At 41.2% G+C, this 22,677-nt stretch overlaps 1 protein-coding gene across 4 annotated transcripts in view; it reads left to right on the top strand.

Annotated features, from left to right (window-relative positions):
• Positions 1–22,677, top strand: part of LOC110499015 (glutamate receptor ionotropic, delta-1-like) — a 428,806-nt gene that overhangs the window by 392,892 nt on the left and 13,237 nt on the right. For all 4 annotated transcript variants that reach the window (XM_036955857.2, XM_036955858.2, XM_090212430.1 and 1 more), the window contains 2 exons: positions 11,272–11,467; positions 20,308–20,474. In XM_036955857.2, coding sequence (XP_036811752.1) covers positions 11,272–11,467; positions 20,308–20,474 — 363 coding nt within the window. The remainder of the gene's footprint in view (positions 1–11,271; positions 11,468–20,307; positions 20,475–22,677) is intronic.

Genomic DNA, 22,677 nt, shown 5'->3' with positions numbered 1-22,677 from the left:
GGTTTTCCTGATTGAAAATTGCGTTTAATCTAGAGACACTCGTTCAACATTACACAAGTTTGACATCAATCATGTCCTTAATATGGACATTTGTTATTATTATGGGAATGTGACGGTCTGGAACGATTTTGATTTCTGAAATCTGGGCTTTTTGATTGTACGTCAAATGTTTAATTTAGTGTCTTCCTTTAAAGTATGTCATCAAGCCTGTCACGTCGGATATCACTGACTGTCTGAACACTATGGTGACATGCCAATTTTCCAAGCTGCTTCTTTTAACTATATTCAAGAAAATCTAATCCAAGATGACTTTCCATCAGTTCATCTTCAATACATTCTTGTGTTGCAAAATAAATTGTTATATTTATTCAAGTAGACACATACAGCAGATATTCTTACTCACTTGTTTTGGTGCTTACTCAAAGTAAACCTGATGACCAATATATTCATGAATGTTGAAGTGTAGTTTTGCATATGTTGAAGGCCTCTTCAAAAAGCACTAAGCAACACACATATACAGTACCAGTCAAAAGTTTGGACACATCTACTCATTCCATGCTTTTTCATTATTTTTTTACTATTTTCTACATTTTAGAATAATAGTGAAGACATCACTATGAAATAACACATACAATCATGTAGTAACCCAAAAAGTGTTTAACAAATCAAAATATATTTTGTATTTTAGATTCTTCAAAGTACAACCATTTCCCTTGATGACAGCTTTGCACACTTTTGGCATTCTCTCAACCAGCTTCACCTGGAATGCTTTTCCAGCAGACTTGAATGAGTTCCCACTTATGCTGAGCATTTGTTGGCTGCTTTTTCTTCACTCTGTGGTTCAACTCATCCCAAACCATCTCAATTGGGTTGAGGTCGGGGGATTGTGGAGGCCAGGTCATCTGATGCAGCACTCCATCACTCTCCTTTTGGGTCAAATAGCCCTTACACAGCCTGGAGGTGTGTTGGGTCACTATCCTGTTGAAAAACAAATGGTAGTCCCACTAATCACAAACCAGATGGGATGGCGTATTGCTGCAGAATGCTTGTTAGCCATGCAGGTTAAGTGTGCCTTGAATATAAAATAATTCAAGGCATTCAAGGCACACTCACCAGCAAATCACCCCCACACATCACACCTCCTCCTCCATGCTTCATGGTGGGAACCACACATGCAGAGATCATCTGTTCACCTAATCTGCATCTCATAAAGACATGACGGTTGAAACCAAAAATATAAAATTTGGACTCATCAGACCAAAGGACAGATTTCCACCGGTCTAATGTCCATTGCTTGTGTTTCTTGGCCCAAGCAAGTCTCTTCTTCTTATTGGTGTCCTTTAGTAGTGGTTTCTTTGCAGCAATTTGACCATGCAGGCTTGATTCACGCGGTCTCCTCTGAACAGTTGATGTTGAGATGTGTTTGTTACTTGAACTCTGAAGCATTTATTTGGGCTGCAATCTGAGGTGCAGTTAACTCTGATGAACTTATCCTCTGCAGCAGAGGTAACTCTGGGTCTTCCTTTCCTATAGCGGGCTTTATGAGAGCCAGTTTCATCATAGCGCTTGATGGTTTTTGCGACTGCATTTGAAGAAACGTTCAAAGTTCTTGACATTTTCTGAATTGACTGACCTTCGTGTCTTTAAGTAATGGTGGACTGTTGTTTCTCTTTGCTTATTTGAGTTGTTCTTGACATGATATGGACTTGGTCTTTTACCAAATAGGACTATCTTCTGTATACCACCCCTACCTTGTCACAAATGCATTAAGAAGGAAATAAATTCCACAAATTAACTTTTGACAAAGCACACCTTTGAATACCTGCTACAATGTAGAAAATATTAAAAGTAAAGAAAAACCCTTGAATGAGTAGATGTGTTCAAACTGTTATATACACATCCCATGTATCCCATGTATTCTACACTAACCCTGGGTGCTGTTGCGTGCTGGGTGCTGGTGCCCCCCCCCCCCCCCCAAAAAAAAAGCAGGCATCATGCTGCTATTATCCTACACCTAAATTCAATGATAAAACACAAACATTGACTTTAGCATAAAATTCAATATTTGCAGTATGTAGCCAAATGAGATTGGGTGATTGATCTCTGATGCACATGGTCATGCTTTTCTAGCACTATCCCATTGTCACAGATACAGCTAGTATCTTTATTTGTGTTTTCACTGTGTTTCAAATGGCCCAGGCATGGACCCTGGGATTAACAAGGCAATGTACATGGGTCTGGAAGACCGAAAAAAAAAAACGAAGTGAGTGACTTGTAGCTTTTGTTAGTTACTTCTTAAAGCTGCATGTTTCTGTTATCTGCTTTTGGGCAAGGGCACGAAAGTACCTGTTCAATTTCCCCCTTTTTTTGTCCAATTGAGCCAGTGAAAATGCAGCTGTGCTTGCAGTTATATTGAGGCCAGTAACTTAGAGCATTTCAAGTTTCCACTGAGGGCATCTTAAATCATTTAAATGGTCGTGGTTTGACTTAATGCAGTGTCCATGTAATGCATATCCACAAAATGAAAACTTCACACTCATCCCCTATGTGAGATTCCATATTTAAGGTCTGCAATATCGTAACACCCACAGGATTTAGTATTTCTAGATTTTCTAGTAAACTGGATAAAATATATAAAACAAATACTGGGCTATATTCTATGCTAACCTTTTTTAAAAACAATTTCATGATGCTATGCTAATGCAATTTGCTCAGAGAAAGAGATTTTGTTCGACAACTTTTCTTCTCAAAAAGACAGGGTTCAAAATTATTGACCAGGATAAAGGCACTGACCCTTTTTCTAATGTTTTATAGTAGAACATATTTTTATTGTAGAACATATTGGGAAGGATCTTAGACCATTCCACCACACAGAATCTTTCCAGATCCTTGATCTCCTTGGCATGCGCTTATGGACTGCCCTCTTCAATTCAAACCACAGGTTTTCAATGGGGTTCAAGTCTAGAGGCAGATATGGGCATTGCCAAATGTTGATTTTGTGGTCAATTAACCTTCTCTTTGTGGAATTTGATGTGTGCTTGGGGTTATTGTCTTGCTGGAAGATCCACTTGCAGCCAAGTTTCAGCCTCCTGGCAGAGGCAACCAGGTTTTGAGCTAAAATGTACTTGTACTGTGTACAGTTCATGATGCTGTTGACCTTAACAAGTGCCCCAGGACCAGTGGAAGCAAAATAGCCAAAAACATCACAGATCCACCACCATATTTTACAATAGGTACGGGGTTCTTTTCTGCTCATCACATCCTTCTTTTTACGCCAAACCCACCACTGGTGTGCGTGGCCAAAGAGCTCTATTTTCATGTCATCTGACCACAGCTCGCTCCGGTTCCAACCGAAGTGCCAATTCCATTTAGCAAACTCCAGGCATTAGCATTTGTTTAGTAACATGAAAATAAAGCTATTTGGCCACACACACACCAAACTACCTGACGTGTTCTATGAGCTCGAATCAGCTTTAATTAGGATAGTCCAATAGACATGTTTCATTTCAACCTATTGTGAATCCGCTCACCCCAAAAAAGAGATGTGTCTGCATGTTGCAACACAACTAACGGTTATCACTTGACCCCTTGAAATGTTAGTTGATACGAAAGTATTAACATACTAGGTACCAGTGTATGAGACCGTAAACTGACCTTTCCATTAGTTATAATTAGGACTGACCCCAATTAGTCATCTGGTTGATTGTTTGGTCGAAATCGTGTCTTGTGCGCGATTTTCAACCATGATTGTCTTTATAAATTCAACTGTATATTATTAAACCAGTCTTTTACCGTTCCCATTGTCAGAGTGGACACGGTGGTTGCAGAGTTCACAACCTATGCTACACTTGTGAGAAACAAGTTTTGGTTTATTTCGTTCCATTTAAGAATTTAGTCAATTTAGTTATTGTCTTTTGTTTGGAGCGCTACTGTCAATGTTGAGTAAGGACATGCACCTGATTATGCATAGAAGTAGTCCTATAGGCTACCTGACCTGAGCGCAAATGTAGGCATATAAATGTGCACATTTGGTGATCTGATAATATTTCTGATTGGATTAATGCACTACCACTAATGAGTTGTGTTCTCCACAGCAATGTTTTCTTCACCTGAAACAGCAAGCAAACAAAGTACGTTTTTACATCCATTGAGAATGACAATAGCTCCTCAATGTATGAGAAAAACCTTTTTAGCTCTCTCCCTTTCGATAACCACTCAGCGTGAAAGGGAAAAATGTCATGCTCTGATCCAGTGGAAATGTCATAAAATAGGTCTACCTGATGAGCTCTTATCCCTTGCGCAAAATGGCCTGCAGCTGTGTCTGTCCCATGCTCACTGGCACCGGAAACTCTGAGGGCCCAGAATATTTTATACACTTGGGAGCTTCAGGCTGGACCCAAGTTAATAGCTGATACAATGTTTCAAGTTCATTGCAGAACTTGTGTGTAGCAATGTGATTTATAAGATATTTATTTTTATCAGGATATTTTTTTACCTGCAGGCTGCAATGTTTTTATTTGTTGGCTTTATGTTGGCTATTTTTACATGGTCGGCATTGGCAATATAAGTAACTTTTAGGTTTGTATTATTTTCATTTAGATTTAGATAGTTTTAATTAACCAGGTGACAATGATTTTGAGATACAAAGACGTTATTATAAATTAAATTAAACTGTTTCACGAAAATGTGCATATGAAAACCATAACTGGCATTGAGATTGGTAGAAATGTTGAGATAAATTGGCTTTCCACATGAGAAAGTTTGCCAACTCCTTCAGGAGTGTAATTGCTGAATCAGCGAAAGCCAGCAGGAGCGGGAGGAGGATATGGTTATCTTGATCTCTGGCTCCCTCTTGAGTCATTTGTGTCTTATGTCACCAAACAGCATCAAACAAGTATATCATTTATTTTATTAAAACACATATATAAAAATAGACATGGTAAAATATTGACCAATCAATCGATTGCTAAAAAAAAACAGATGCCTTTCTGTCGACTAAGAATATATTTAGTCGGGACAGCCCAAGTTATGATATACCTCAATTAAATCTGTCATTAGTGACTATATGCTCAGGGCTCATTCCAAAATGCAAACTATCCATGTGCCTTTAAACAAATATTTATTAGCTGTGAAATACACATCCGTTGCATTACAAATGGGCATGAATTCTTCTTCTAAACCAGAGTATAGCGACAGGTGTATAGGTGTATAGTGTATAGCGACAAGTTTGTGGCAGGCATGCCCTTTAAAATATCATTTCAGTTTGAGATATGCATTTTTCAGACAGACGGCAGTTTGCTAAACTGTAAACTAATGATTGTGTGCAATTTATGTTATTTAACCCTTATTTCACCAGGTAAGTTGGCTGAAAACACATTCTAATTTACAGCAAGAACCTGACGAATAGTTACTTGGGAGATGAATGAGCCAATTGTAAATTGGGAATGATTAGGTGACTGTGATGGTATGAGGGCCAGATTAGGAATTTAGCCAGGACACCAGGGTTAACCCCCTTACAATAAGTGCCATGGGATCTTTAGTTACCACAGAGAGTCAGGACACACGTTTAACATCCCATCCAAAAGACAGCACCCTACACAGGTGTCCCTATCACTGCCCTTGGGATATTTGTTTTTAGACCAGAGGGAAAAGTGCCTCCTACTGGCACTCCAACACCACTTCCAGCAGCATCTGGTCTCCCATCATTAAACTTAATTAATCATAATCACTAGTTATAACTACACATGGTTGATGATATTACTAGTTTATCTAGCGTGTCCTGCGTTGCATATAATCGATGCAGTGCGCATTCGCGAAAAAGGATTGTCGTTGCTCCAACGTGTACCTAACCATAAACACCAATGCATTTCTTAAAATCAATACACAGAAGTATATATTTTTAAACCTGCATATTTAGCTAAAATAAATTCAGGTTAGCAGGCAATATTAACCAGGTGAAATTGTGTCACTTCTCTTGCGTTCATTGCACGCAGAGTCAGGGTATATGCAACAGTTTGGGCCGCCTGGCTCATTGCGAACTAATTTGCCAGAATTTTACGTAATTATGACATAACATTGAAGGTTGTGCAATGTAACAGGAATATTTAGACTGATAGATGGCACCCGTTAGATAAAATACGGAACGGTTCCGTATTTCACTGAAAGAATAAACGTCTTGTTTTCGAGATGATAGTTTCCGGATTCGACCATATTAATGACCTAAGGCTCCCATTTCTGTGTGTTATTATGTTATAATTAAGTCTATGATTTGATAGAGCAGTCTGACTGAGCGATGGTAGGCACAAGCAGGCTCATAAGCATTCATTCAAACAGCACGTTCGTGCATTTTGCTGTTTATGACTTCAAGCCTATCAACTCCCAAGATTAGGCTGGTGTAATGATGTGATGTGAAATGGCTAGCTAGTTAGCGGGGTGCGCGCTAATAGAGTTTCAAACGTCACTCGCTCTGAGACTTGGAGTAGTTGGTCCCCTTGCTCTGCATGGGTAACGCTGCTTCGAGGGTGGCTGTTGTCGTTGTGTTCCTGGTTCGAGCCCAGGTAGGAGAGAGGAGAGGTACGGAAGCTATACTGTTACACTGGCAATACTATAGTGCCTATAAGAACATCCAATAGTCAATGGTATAAGAAATACAAATGGTATAGAGAGAAATAGTCATATAATTCCTACAACCTAAAACTTCTTACCTGGGAATATTGAATGCTAAAAGGAACCACCAGCTTTCGTATGTCCTCATGTTCTGAGCAAGGAACTTAAACATTAGCTTTCTTACATGGCACATATTGCACTTTTACTTTCTTCTCCAACACTTTTTTTTTGCATTATTTAAACCAAATTGAACATGTTTCATTATTTATTTGAGGCTAAATTGATTTTATTGATGTATTATATTAAGTTAAAATAAGTGTTCATTCAGTATTGTTGTAATTGTCATTATTACAAATCAATTCTAAAAATCGGCCAAATCGGTATCGGCCTTTTTTGTTCTTCAATAATAGCGGTAGCGGTGTCGGCGTTGAAAAATCATAATCGGTCGACCTCTACTTGGCACACCTGTATTTGGGGAGTTTCTCCCATTCTTCTCTGCAGATCCTCTCAAGCTCTGTCAGGTTGGATGGGGAGCGTTGCTGCACAGTTGTTTTCAGGTCTCTCCCGAGATGTTCGATAGGATTCAAGTCCAGGCTCTGGCTAGGCCACTCAAGGACAGGTTTTCATCAAGTATCGCTCTGTACATTGCGCCGTTCATCTTTCCCTCTACCCTGTCTAGTCTCCCAGTCCCTGCCGCTGAAAAACATCGCTAAAGAATGATGCTCTAGGAAGTCTGGTGGTTCCAAACTTCTTCCATTTAAGAATGATGAAGGCCACTGTGTTCTTGGGGACCTTCAATGCTGCAGAGGGACCTTCAATGCTCCCTTCCCCAGATCTGTGCCTCGACACAATCCTGTCTCAGCGCTCTATGGACATTTCCTTCGACCTCATGGCTTGGTTTTTGCTCTGACATGTACTGCCAACTGTGGGACCTTATATGGACAGGTGTGTTCCTTTCCAGATCATGTCCAATCAATTGAATTTACCACAGGTGGACTCCAATGAAGTTGTAGAAACATCTTAAGGATGATCAATGGAAACAGGATGCACCTGAGCTCAATTTCAAATCCCGTAGCAAAGGGTCTGATATTTAATACATTTGCAAAAATTTCTATAAACCTGTTTTTAATCATTTTTGAATAAGCCTGTAACGTAACAAAATGTGGAAAAAGTGAAGGGTGAATCGTATGCACAGAGTGTATCATATGCACAGAGTGTATCGTACGCACAGCATATTTTAATTACTCTTCCACACATTGGTAACCAAGTAGCAATGTGTCGCTCATAATGAAGAGCTTAATTTAATTTAATTGCACACTTGAATCAGAAATCTTTCACCTCATCACAGTGAAAACTCCTTCTAGACAATCAAGTTCAGTTAGAATTGTTGGCACTCTTTTATAAAACCGATGATAAAGTAGGTGTGGGCGTTGCCTGCCACCTTATAGAAAGGCAACTAACTATTAGAAAGTTGTGGGTAGATTTCTCTACGGGATAGAGTAAGACTCGACTGTTCTGTAAGGTTAGAGGTTTGTGTTGGTCATTGTTTATGACATGATAGCTGCCTATCTCACATCTCTTTGAGATAAATTAGGTGTGTGAAAATGTTATTGGCTTTTTTGTGATACCCTGATCTGATCCAGCACAAAATCTGTTTAAGAGTCAGTTTTGATTAAAAGTCAGGCTTTCCCACCTTTAACGTTAAAACAATGTCCCTTCACCACTCCTCTTAAATTATTTCCTGTGCCTCATCTGGTGTTTACAGACTAATAAGCTTACAAACAACTCATCAGCATCATTATTTCCTGTCTTGTGATGTCCATAAGAAATGTTGACCTTCATTTCCCCTGGACTGTTGTTATGACACAGACCAGCGAGTGTCTAAACAGAGCGCTGCTATGCAACAGCTTACCCACCTGCCAAGCTGGAGCTGTCTCACACTGAGAGCATACAGCTGACATCTGCATGTATATAGTATTGTTTTACCTTTTTTTAACTAGGCATATCAGTTAAGAACAAATTCTTATTTTCAATGATGACCTAGGAAGAGTGGTTTAACTGCCTTGTTCAGGGGTAGAACAACAGATTTTTCCTTGTCAGTTTGGGGATTTGATCTTGCAACTTTTCGGTTACTAGTCCAACGCTCTTACCACTAGGCTACCTGCCGTCCAAAATTAACATCCGTTGCTGACAGGTGTATAAAATCGAGCACACAGCCATGCAATCTCCATAGACAAACTTTGTCAGTAGAAGAGCTCAGTGACGTTCAACGTGGAATAGCAGAGCACCTTTTAATGGTTCAAACAGCTGACCAATCAGCCTGTTACAAGCACTTGGTAAACTTTTGGAAAAATGTGTGTTTTATGAAATACAAAGTTATCTTACAGAAAACAAATGAACAACAGCACGCTTATAGGGAAGGGCACTCAACGTGCTCAGCACTGACACAAATGACTGATGATTGGCTGAAAGACATTTATAGTAAGATGATTCTGGGTGCTGTTTTGTTAGACTTCAGTGCAGCTTTTGATGTCATTGATCATAACCTTAAGCTGAAAAAATGTAGGTGTTATGGATTTACATCCTCTGCCTTATTATGGATTGAGAGGTACCTGGACACTCATTCAAATTCAGTTGAGTGTGGTGTACCGCAGGGCAGCCGGCTATGGACATGATTGTTTTCTGTTTTTATAAATAACTTGTGTGTCTATGTACGCTGACAACTCAACAGTATACATGTTGGCTGCAACAGTAAAATAAATAACTGAGACACTTCACATAGAGCTCCAGTCAGTTTTAGAATGGGTAACTAGCAATAGGCTGGTGCTAAATATCTAAAACTAAAACCTAATCTTTGGGACAAAGCACTCACTCAACACTAAACCTTGTTTAGATCTATTATTGAATAATGTGACTATTGAGCCAGTTGAGGAGACTAAACTGCTGGGTGTAACCCTAGATAGCAAGTGTTCATGGTCAAAACATATAGACTCAATGGTTGCTCTGCCTTCTTGACATCTCAGTCGACCAGACAGGACCTACAGGCCCTAGTTCTCGCACCTGGACTACTGCCTATCTGTGTGGTCATGTCCGGTAAAGAAGGACATAGGTAAATTACAGTTGGTCCAGAACAAAGTAGCACATATCACAGTTAGATGTACAATACATAGAAGGAAAGTGTCAGTAACATGCATGTCAGTTTCTCCCGGCTCTAAGTTGAGGAGAGATTGACTGCATCACTATTGGTCTTTGTGCAAGGTATTGATGTGTTGAAGGTACCGAACTGTCTGTTCAAGCAGTTGGCACACAGTTTGGACACTCATCGGTACAACACAAGACATGCAACCAAATGTCTCTTCACAGTCCCCAGGTCCAGAACAGAGGCTGGGAAACACACAGTATTAAATAGAGCCATGACTACATAGAACTGTCTGCCACCCCAGGCAATTCAAGCTGGCAATAAAACTAGTTTAAAAAAGCCAGATAAAAGAACCCCTTACTTCAAAAAGGGGAATGTGAAGAGACACAGCCATTTTATATACATTGTATTGTCCTTTTCACTGTACTATGTTTTAGATCTAAATATTGTGTGTACATTTAAATGTAAGGGAAATATTTACATTACAGCATACAATTACATTCTAGGCGATTCTGTGCTTCCAACTTTGTGGCAACAGTTTGGGGGAAGGCCTTTTTGTTTTTTAGCATGACAATGCTGCTGTGCACAAAGCAAAGTCTATACAGAAATGGTTTGTCGAGATCGGTGTGGAAGAACTTGACTGGCTTGCACGAACCCTGACCTCAACCCCATTGAACACCTTTGGAATGAATGGTAACGTCGACAGCGAGCCAAGCCTAATTGCCAGGCCTAAGTGCTAACCTCACTAATGTTCTTGTAGCTGAATGGAAGCAAGTCCCTGCAGCAATGTTCCAACATCTAGTGGAAAGCCTTCCCAGAAGAGTGGAGGCTGTTACCAACTCCATATTAATGCCCATGGTTCTGGAATGAGATGTTCAACGAGCAGGTGTCCACATACTTTTGGTCATGTAGTGCTATTATATTAGTAACATTTTGATTAGAGTGACTCATCTTTATAAGTTGAACACCCATGTACAAAGTACTTGGAGGTACTCCCAATTTCATGATATGCAATTGGTAGTCACAGTCTTTTCCCATCGCTTCAACTCCCGTATGGACTCGGGAGAGGCAAATGTCCTCTGAAACACGGCCCTGCCAAGTCGTGCTGCTTCTTGACACATTGCTCGCTTAACCTGGAAGCCAGCCGCACAAATGTGTTGGAGGAAACAACATACATCTGCCGATCGTGTCAGCGTGCATGCGCCCGGCCCACCAAAGGAGTCACTAGAGCGCGATGGGGCAATGACTTCCCGGCCGCCCAAACCCTCCCCTAACCCGGACAATGCTGGGCCAATTGTGCGCCACCTCATGGGTCTCCCGGTCGCAGGTGGCTGTGTCACAGCCCGGGATCGAACTCGAGTCTGTAGTAACGCCTCAAGCACTGTAATCCAGTGCCTTAGACAGCTGCGCCACTCGTGAGGCCCCAAAGTATATTTTACAGTGTACTTTACTATACATACGGTGTCTGTTCTTGTTATACACTTGACTTGATGCATTCCTCTGTGTTTTTCCCTCTGTCTCTACAGAACATTCCAGGACCTGTCCAGGCAGATGGATGTGTCCTACGGCACTGTGAGAGACTCAGCCGTCTATGAATACTTCAAGAACAAGGGCACCAACCCGCTGGAGCAGGACAGCACATACGCAGAGCTGTGGAGGACCATCAGCAAGAACAACGGCCATGACTACTCTGTGTCCAGTCCCTCAGAAGGCATCCGCAAGGTAGGTTGACGAAGACAAAACAGGTGCGTGCCAATAAAGAGAGGATGCCTAAGTACAGGCTGGCAACTCTTTTAAGTAGTAATTGCTTAGCTACTGTGTATTTCAACAAAAACAGACAACGGTTTCATATTTGGCAACAACAAAAAAAAATCAATCTTTCCATTGTCATTTCACTGTCATTTCACAGTATGGAGTCATACTGTTCTCCCTTAAACTGTGCCTGTAGTTCCACAGTATTTCAAACAAATTAGACAGGCAAATTCAACATAATCTTTGACTATCTGTCTGAATAAACTGCAAGTGCTGTTTTGTGACATTGTCACAATTATATTGGTTAATCTCATGTACTGCCCGTAATAAATTACCAAGAAAGAACAATACTTTGCCTGCCCATATGCTGAGAAGTAGAATGACATATCATAGATCTTCACATTTGTACTGTGTACACATTTTAATTAACTTTATGTCACATTTAGTCTTTCTCCTACAAAACAAAGGCTTTTTGTCTCAACCTCAGCAAAATTAGCCTTTTAGCAGGACAGTATTAGTGTTAGTTAACTATAAGAGGTAGAAGTTACTTGGATACAACATCAAAACACACATCAGGCACCTTCTGTCTCTGGGCTCTATTTTGACAAAAGCTAGCACAATGGTAAATCTTAGCGCTGGTGGCAGCTCTATTGGTTTGCGGTTTGTCCTAAATTGGGCGTGCAAAATTATTCAGCCCCCTTAAGTTAATACTTTGTAGCGCCACCTTTTGCTGCGATTACAGCTGTAAGTCGCATGGGGTATGTCTCTATCAGTTTTGCACATCGAGAGACTGACATTTTTTCCCATTCCTCCTTGCAAAACAGCTCGAGCTCAGTGAGGTTGGATGGAGAGCATTTGTGAACAGCAATTTTCAGTTCTTTCCACAGATTCTCGATTGGATTCAGGTCTGGACTTTGACTTGGCCATTCTAACACCTGGATATGTTTATTTTTGAACCATTCCATTGTAGATTTTGCTTTATGTTTTGGATCATTGTCTTGTTGGAAAACAAATCTCCGTCCCAGTCTCAGGTCTTTTGCAGACTCCATCAGGTTTTCTTCCAGAATGGTCCTGTATTTGGCTCCATCCATCTTCCCATCAATTTTAACCATCTTCCCTGTCCCTGCTGAAGAAAAGCAGGCCCAAACCATGATGCTGCCACCACCATGTTTGACAGTGGGGATGGTGTGTTCAGCTGTGTTGCTTTTACGCCAAACATAACGTTTTGCATTGTTGCCAAAAAGTTCAATTTTGGTTTCATCTGACCAGAGCACCTTCTTCCACATGTTTGGTGTGTCTCCCAGGTGGCTTGTGGCAAACTTTAATGGATATCTTTAAGAAATGGCTTTCTTCTTGCCACTCTTCCATAAAGGCCAGATTTGTGCAATATACAACTGATTGTTGTCCTATGGACAGAGTCTCCCACCTCAGCTATAGATCTCTGCAGTTCATCCATAGTGATCATGGGCCTCTTGGCTGCATCTCTGATCAGTCTTCTCCTTGTATGAGCTGAAGGTTTAGAGGGACGGCCAGGTCTTGGTAGATTTGCAGTGGTCTGATACTCCTTCCATTTCAATATTATCGCTTGCACAGTGCTCCTTGGGATGTTTAAAGCTTGGGAAATCTTTTTGTATCCAAATCCGGCTTTAAACTTCTTCACAACAGTATCTCGGACCTGCCTGGTGTGTTCCTTGTTCTTCATGATGCTCTCTGCGCTTTTAACGGACCTCTGAGACTATCACAGTGCAGGTGCATTTATACGGAGACTTGATTACACACAGGTGGATTGTATTTATCATCATTAGTCATTTAGGTCAACATTGGATCATTCAGAGATCCTCACTGAACTTCTGGAGAGAGTTTGCTGCACTGAAAGTAAAGCGTCTGAATAATTTTGCACGGCCAATTTTTCAGTTTTTGATTTGTTAAAAAAGTTTGAAATATCCAATAAATGTTGTTCCACTTCATGATTGTGTCCCACTTGTTGTTGATTCTTCACAAAAAAATACAGTTTTATATCTTTATGTTTGAAGCCTGAAATGTGGCAAAAGGTCGCAAAGTTCAAGGGGGCCGAATACTTTCGCAAGGCACTGTATAGGCCTAATGTAAACCACATTATGTCTGAGCCATGGACATGCCAAAAGGTTGTCAATAAGCAAGATTCAATTCTCTATTGATAAGATCTAAAAAAAGACATTGAATAATTCAATTATAATAAAACGGAACATCAACTTGTTTTAATTAAATAGCCTATGTCTAAATACAGTTACAGGCACCATAATGTCTCCCTGTGGGCATATAATATTAGGTCTAAGACAATGTAGACTATGGAGGATTTGACACACATCCAAACTTTTCACAGGAGCTGGAAAAATATCCAGTATAAAGAGAAAGGGGAAATGTCCTACAGTCACTGATCCCTTTCATGCAGTGGGCATCACACATAATGAGTCTAAACTTTTCAGACCAAAGGGAAACAGTCTGTTGACTGTTTTGCTGCTCGTGGTATTTTAAGAACACATGGGTGATGTATATGTGTATGCATGTGTGCCTCCTCTGGCAAAACCCATGCCATGACCATTTGTGTTACCACTATGCCTAGATTTTGGTCAGTCTTAAAGAGCAACTGAACGTAATAAGAAACTTCTTATTTTGAAAACAGCCTATGTGGCATTGATATGAGTCAGGAACATGTATTATACAAGCCATACCGTGGGGTGCTGGACCCAGTCAGGTCTTTGACCCAACAATATAACAAGCCATACCGTGTGGGGCTGGACCTAGTCAGGTCTTTGACAACAATATAACAAGCCATACCATGGGGGGCTGGACCTAGTCAGGTCTTTGACAACAATATAACAAGCCATACCGTGGGGTGCTGGACCCAGTCAGGTCTTTGACACAACAATATAACAAGCCATACCGTGGGGGGCTGGACCTAGTCAGGTCTTTGACAACAATATAACAAGCCATATCGTGGGGGGCTGGGCCCAGGCAGGTCTTTGACAACAATATAACAAGCCATACCATGCGGGGCTGGACCTAGTCAGGTCTTTGACAACAATATAACAAGCCATACCGTGGGGGGCTGGACCTAGTTAGGTCTTTGACAACAATATAACAAGCCATACCATGGGGGGCTGGACCTAGTTAGGTCTTTGACAACAATATAACAAGCCATACCGTGGGGGGCTGGACCTAGTTAGGTCTTTGACAACAATATAACAAGCCATACCGTGGGGGGCTGGACCTAGTTAGGTCTTTGACAACAATATAACAAGCCATACCGTGGGGGGCTGGACCTAGTCAGGTCTTTGACAACAATATAACAAGCCATACCGTGGGGGGCTGGACCTAGTTAGGTCTTTGACAACAATATAACAAGCCATACCATGGGGGGCTGGACCTAGTTAGGTATTTGACAACAATATAACAAGCCATACCGTGGGGGGCTGGACCTAGTTAGGTCTTTGACAACAATATAACAAGCCATACCGTGGGGGGCTGGACCTAGTTAGGTCTTTGACAACAATATAACAAGCCATACCATGGGGGGCTGGACCTAGTTAGGTCTTTGACAACAATATAACAAGCCATACAGTGGGGTGCTGGACCCAGTCAGGTCTTTGACACAACAAAATAACAAGCCATACAGTGGGGTGCTGGACCCAGTCAGGTCTTTGACACAACAAAATAACAAGCCATACCATGGGGTGCTGGACCCAGTCAGGTCTTTGACACAACAATATAGCAAGCCATACAGTGGGGTGCTGGACCCAGTCAGGTCTTTGACACAACAATATAACAAGCCATACCATGCAGGGCTGGACCTAGTTAGGTCTTTGACAACAATATAACAAGCCATACCGTGGGGTGCTGGACCCAGTCAGGTCTTTGACACAACAATATAACAAGCCATACAGTGGGGTGCTGGACCCAGTCAGGTCTTTGACACAACAATATAACAAGCCATACCATGCAGGGCTGGACCTAGTTAGGTCTTTGACAACAATATACCAAACCATAACGTGGGGGGCTGGACCTAGTCAGGTCTTTGACACAACAATATAACAAGCCATACCGTGTTGTGCTGGACCTAGTCAGGTCTTTGACACAACAATATACCAAGCCATACCGTGGGTTGCTGGGCCCAGTTAGGTCTTTGACAACAATATAACAAGCCATACCGTGGGGGGCAGGACCTAGTCAGGTATTTGACACAACAATATAACAAGCCATACCGTGGGTTGCTGGGCCCAGTCAGGTCTTTGACACAACAATATAACAAGCCATACCGTGGGGGGCTGGGCCCAGTTAGGTCTTTGACAACAATATAACAAGCCATACCGTGGGGGGCTGGACCTAGTCAGGTCTTTGACACAACAATATAACAAGCCATACCGTGGGTTGCTGGGCCCAGTTAGGTCTTTGACAACAATATACCAAGCCATACCGAGGGTTACACATTCACCCTCTCTCCCGCTGAAAGATCAGTCACAAAATGTTGGCATCATTGTAATAGGTTGTAATCAAGCCCTGGTCTCCAGCATGGGAACTGAAGAGGACTACCTGGTGCGGTAGTCTCAGGGACTGTTGGACTACTCCATATCATCTCGGCTCTGACACACACATGCAAACGCAAGCTTTGCAGTTCCATCAATCCATCTAGATACCTCTCACACCCTACAGTAGTAACCTGCGTATCGTGAGAACCTTCATAAATCAGCAGAACATGTATAACATATTTATTGACACTTTATATTGTGTCCTGTAATACTTTGAAATGAGACACCTTCGGTCATAACACATCCATAAAGACTATATCGCGTGACACTGTACTTACTACAAAGTCAGACACCTTTAGTCATTCGTAACACATTCTTAAATGCCTTATATCTAATGACCCTGTACTTACCATAAAGTCAGACACCTTTGGTCATTCCTAACACATTCATAAATGCCTTATATCAAATGATCCTGTACTTACTATAAAGTCAAAACACCTTTGGTCATTCATAAGACATAGATAAAGGCTTAATGATGTAAACACAAATGTATTAACTCTAAAGGAAGTATGACTAACAGCTCAAATATATAAACATTAAAATCAAGTTTAAACCATGCATTTTCTTTTATGTATACATGTTTTAAAACAATGCAAATACATTACGTTTCAATAAGTCTAGCAATGCAATTACATTGAACATTACACAGGGCTGTGAATGGTGTCGCTTGTCCCCTGAGCTGGCTGACAAATGGTTATTGCCTCATCTGCTTGCTGGAGGTACTGCATGTTGGCTCCAACCTTAAAAGTAACAACAAATAAAGTTAGCAGATCTGTTAGCTAGCTAGCAATTGCTGTAAAGTCACAAAAATCATTTAAAATAATGATTGAGGTAGCTATGTAATCTAACTCAACACTTATATAACTACTACAGAACAATTTAAATTACAATAAATCAAGTTTAACTTGCTTGTTTTTTCGCTGTCGAGTGTCACCACACGTGGGCATTTGATTTGCATTCACACTGAAATAAAGGTAATGACACAAAAAATAAATCCCCAGACGTGGTATAAGCATTATCGTGAACACAGAAAATCCAAATAGGTTTGTCTATTAAAAAATGGGGTAAAACGAGAACAAAATGGGGGAAATCCAAAACCTGGAAAAACAAAACCGAGAAAACGGAATATGGGAACAAAACTGAATTAGGCAAAAAATACATACTGATTTTAAAGCGCCCTACCAATGTTGTTTGCTGTGCAAGACTGCACTTTAGAGTGTGTGTCATCCTGCAGAACAACATGTTTGGGAAAATTGAGATCAGATCCAATCAGGTCCATTTATTTAAAGCGACTTAGTCATGCATGCATACATTTTTACATATGGGTGGTCCTGGTAATCTAACCCACTATTCTGGTGTTGCAATGCTCTACCAAGATACATGACAAGGTTATAAATGCTTTGTGAAGCCTCAACTTAATATGATTTATAAAGCCTTTATTAAGCGGTGCTTAGGTCATATTTTACATAGTGGGTTATGTCACATTTGAAATGGTTGGTTATGTAACAGCTATTCCACATTTATGAACCCTTTATAGAGCATGACATGTGGTTAGATGATTTGTAACACGTTTATGTGGTGCTTATGAAGGCATTATGAAGGCTTTATGAAGCCTTTAGAAGCTGAGCGTCATTTAAAGCTGACCGGAAAAAAATTAATGTCACAGAATGTACTGTAGCAGTTTTTCTTGGGTTGTGTTTATTTCAAACCTGCCCACATGCCCGTGACTGGCAGCACCCAAGTAATTATCAATTCGGAGCGCAGCTGCACGAGACACGATCGTAATGTCCATGGTCAATTTGGTTTGACATTCGATATTCCTATGGGGCCAATTAGGGACCATCAGTAAATTACCTTTGCAAAGTATTCAGACGCCTCAACTTTTTCCACATTTGCTAGGTTACAACCTTATTCAAAAATGTATTCAATTGTTCCCCCCCCCCCTCATCAATCTACACACAATACCCCCTAATGACAAAGCAAAAACAGGTTTTTAGAAATGTTTTCTCATTTATAAAAAATAAAAATATCCGAAATATCACATTTACATAAGTATTCAAAAACCTTTACTTAGTACTTTGTTGAAACCCCCAATGGCAGTAATTACAGCCTTGAGTCTTCTTGTGTACGCTGCTATAACCTGGCACACTTGTATTTGGGGAGTTTCTCCCATTCTTCTCTGCAGATCCTCTCAAGCTCTGTCAGGTTGGAAGGAGAGCGTTGCTGTACAGCTATTTTCAGGTCTCTCCAGAGATGTTCGATCAGGGTCAAGTCCGGGCTCTGACTGGTCCATTCAAGGACATTCAGAGACTTGTCCCGAAGCCACTCTTGCGTTGTCTTGGCTGTGTGCTTAGGGTCGTTGTCCTGGTTGAAGGTGAACCTTCGCCCCCAGTCTGAGATCCTGCGCTCAGAAGCAGGTTTTCATCAAGGATCTCTCTGTACTTTTCTCCGTACATATTTGCCTCGATTCTGACTAGTCTCCTAGTCCCTGCCGCTGAAAAACACCCCCGCAGCATGATGCTGCCACCACCATGGGATGGTGCTAGGTTTCCTCCAGATGTGATGCTTGGCACTCTATGAAGAATGTTGATGGTTCCAAACTAACTCCATTTAAGAATAATGGAGTTCACTGTGTTCTTAGGGACCTTCAATGCGGCAGAAATGTTTTCAAATCAAATCAAATTTCACCTTACAGTGAAATGCTTACTTACGAGCCCCTAACCAACAATGCAGTTTAAAAAGAAGATGGACAAGAATAATAAATAAAAAAGTAACAAGTAATTAAAGAGCAGCAGTAAAATAACAATGGCGAGACTATATGCAGGGGGTAACGGTACGGGGGGGGGTCCCCAGGTGGACTCCAATCAAGTTGTAGAAACATCTCAAGGATGATCAATGGTGCATCTGAGCTCAATTTTGAGTCTCATAGCAAAGGGTCTGAATACTTTGATTTTCTAAAAACCTGTTTTGGCTTTGTCATCATGGGGTATTGTGTGCAGATTGCTGAGGATTTTTTTATTGAATACATTTTAGAATGAGGCTGTAACAAAATGTGTAGAAAGTCAAGGGGTCTGAAGGGGGTCTGAATAGTTTCAGACTGCACTGTAGATGGGACAATATTTTTCAATAGCTCCGTATTTCAATGAATTAAAAACCTCAAACCAACTATACATTTTAGAAATTCATATACACATATTTAAAGCATTTAATGAGACAACTAAAAGGTGTGCAACACATTGTGTAATTTATTGATGGTCCCTAACTAGTCCCACAGAGTATCCAAAGTCAAACTAATTTTGCCACGGTCACACATCGCCCGGCTGAAGCTAATTGATGGCTAGCTTGCTAGCTAGTCTAGGCTACTTGGGGCGGCAGGTAGCCTAGCGGTTAGAGCATTGGTCCAGTAACCGAAAGGTTGCTAGATCAAATCCCCAAGTTGAAAAGGTAAAAATCTGACATTCAGCTGCTGAACAAGGCAGTTAACCCATTGTTCCTAGGCCATCATTGTAAATAAGAATTTGTTCTTAAATGACTTGCTTGGTTAAATAAAAAATTAAATACTTCCAAACAGAAGACCTGGTTACACTGTTTCAAGTTAACTAGAAGGTTGAGCGACTGTAACTGTGTACTGTTTTGGGAGAGTGAAAGTACAAGTGCTTCCCACATTAGATCACACACACAAGAGACACCCACAACAAAGCACGCCTCCAAAACCCAAATCTCGTTCTCAGTCGCATTTCCTGATTAGGAAAATTGAAACCGAGGCTAAATCAGGAAGTTCAGCCCCCCCCCCCCCCCCCCCCCCCCACAGCGCAAGCGATCTGATGTTAGACAGGTAAATTGTTGAACGTGGTGTAAGGGGTGGAAAATGCGAATGCACCAGTTTTTACTGTACATGATGACATTGCAAACTAACTAACATTTGACACTTGGCGAAAGCCAAAAATAGAGCCCTCTGAGCTAAAAGGTTTTTCTATCAAATGAGCAAATAGCCCAGTCTACAATGAGACTCAAACTAGAAAAGACACCTTTACAGGAAATGTATTGAAGTATGTATGTTTTCCACATGTTCATTGGAGTACAACACTTTCTTGGAGTTGGGATACTACAGTATAGTCACAGCAATTCCCACCTGTAGGCCTTCTATTATCCTTTAGGTTCTACCATGGAAAACAATGATTGCATATAGGCAGAATGTCTAGCATCTGGATCATTAACTGGGTCATGACTGTCATTCCTCTGCAGGCAAAGAAGGGCCCGTATGCCTTTCTATGGGACATGGCTGTGGTGGAGTACGCCGCACTGACGGACGATGACTGCACCATCACTGTCACAGGAAACAGCATGAGCAGCAAAGGCTACGGCATCGCCATGCAGCATGGGAGTCCATACAGAGACCTCTTCTCCCAGAAGTGAGCAATGCCACCAACATCTCTCCTCATCATACACCATCTACGCTGAGTATACCAAACATGACCAACATTCAAAACATTGAGTTGCACCCCCCTCTCAAACACCCCCTCCATTTAGCCGTCAGAACAGCCTCAATTCGTCTGGGCATGGACTCTACAAGGTGTCGAAAGCGTTCGACAGGGATGCTGGCCCGTGTTGACTCCAATGCTTCCCACAGTTGTGTCAAGGTGGCTGGATGTCCTTTGGGTGGTGGACCATTCGTTATACAAGCGGGGAACTGTTGAGCATGAAAAACCCAGCCGCGTTATAGTTTTTGACATAAACCCATACCCCGTACACCGTTCAAAGGTCCTTACATTTTTTGTCTTGCCTATTCACCCTCTGAATGGTACAAATACATGATCCATGTCTCGATGCTTAAAAAATCCTTCTTTAACCTGTCTCCTCCCCTTCATCTACCCTGTTGAAGTCGATTCAACAAGTGACATCAATAAGGGTTCATAGCTTTCACCTGGATTCACCTGGTCAGTCTATGCCATGGAAAGAGATGGTGTTCTTAACGTTTTGTATACTCAGTGTATATTGTAATGAACCTGGCGTTGAGAAGCACAATTAACTCTCCCCAAAGGGAACCTTCAGTGGAGCAGCTGTGACTTGTCCGGCTTTGCGACCCTAGGGTTGCAAGTTCGAGTCTCGCCTCGGGAACCCCGTGCTACTCCCTCGTTTCATTACAATATTTATGCATTATAGGTATACCATCATTTTATCAACAGTTCTATACAGTCTGTAATTCTCCTTCCTTCTCCCTCTCCTTTCATCCCACCCATCTCTTCCTTCCATCACCTTGAGGAAATATCCTAAGTCTAAGTGCATATGGTTTAACGCACACATCCTTTGATTCCTAATGACTTTCTCTGCTTCATAAAAGCCATAAACATAATCACTGATGGTTGACGGTGCCTGAGGGAATTGAGCGCCGTAATTGGCAGAGAGGTCATTCAGTGGTTATAATCAGCCATTTTAGGAGCAATTTGACGAGGGAAATGCAAGGCCCACTAACATAGTGTTTTTATAAAGTCACTTGGTAGTAAAAACATAAGTGAAAATGCTCTTTATAAAGGTCAGGAGTTACCGTAGTTTAAAGACTCATTCACAGAGGCTTAATGCATGATTGTAAATGCCCTTGTCTGTATGTTATATATACACATGTACACTGAACCAAAACATAAACGCAACATGCAACAATTTCAAAGATTTTACTGTTACAGTTCATAGAAGGAAATCAGTCAATTTAAATAAATTCATTAGGCCCTAATCTATGGATTATCTTGTCAAATGAGAAATGCTCACTAACAGGGATGTGAACAAATTTTTTGAGAAATAAACTTTTTGTCCATATGGAACATTTCTGGGATCTTTTATTTCAGCTCATGAAACATGGGAACAACACTTTACATGTTGTGTTTATATTTTTGTTCAGTATATTTACATTTCCCCTTTCAATTATATATTATCATTATGCATCTGGAAAGTATTCAGACCCATTCACTTTTTCCACATTTTGTTACGTTACAGCGTTATTCTAAAATTGATTTGGCAGAGATTACAGCCTTGAGTCTTCTCTGGTATGACGCTACAAGCTTGGCACACTTGTATTTGGGGAGTTTCTCCCATTCTTCTCTGCAGATCCTCTCAATCTCAGTCAGCTTGGATGACTGAGCTCAGTCAGCTTTTTCAGGTCTCTCTAGAGATTTTCAATCGGGTTCAAATCTGGGCTCTGGCTGGACCACTCAAGGACATTCAGAGAATTGTCCCGAAGCTACTCCTGCATAGTCTTGGCTGTGTTCTTATTGTTGTTGCCCTGTTGGAAGGTAAACCTTCGCCCCAGTCTGAGCTCCTGAGCGCTCTGGAGCAGGTTTTCATCAAGGATCTCTCTGTTCTTTGCTCCGTTCATCTTTCCCTCGATTCTGACTAGTCTCCTAGTCCCTGCCGCTGAAAAACATCCCCACAGCATGATGCTGCCACCACCATGCTTCACCGTAGGGATTGTGCCAGGTTTCCTCCAGACGTGACACTTGGCATTTGGGCTAATCTTGGGTTCAATCTTGGTTTCATCAGACCAGAGAATCTTGTTTCTCATGGTCTGAGAGTCGTTTAGGTGCCTTTTGGAAAACTCCAAGCGGGCTATCCTGTGCCTTTTAC

This window comes from Oncorhynchus mykiss, chromosome 20 (genome assembly GCF_057628025.1).
Source record: "Oncorhynchus mykiss isolate SJ-2025 chromosome 20, ASM5762802v1, whole genome shotgun sequence".
Classification (NCBI taxonomy): domain Eukaryota; kingdom Metazoa; phylum Chordata; class Actinopteri; order Salmoniformes; family Salmonidae; genus Oncorhynchus; species Oncorhynchus mykiss.
The sequence above is the reverse complement of the archived record's forward strand: the minus strand, read 5'-3'. Positions and strand labels throughout refer to the sequence as shown.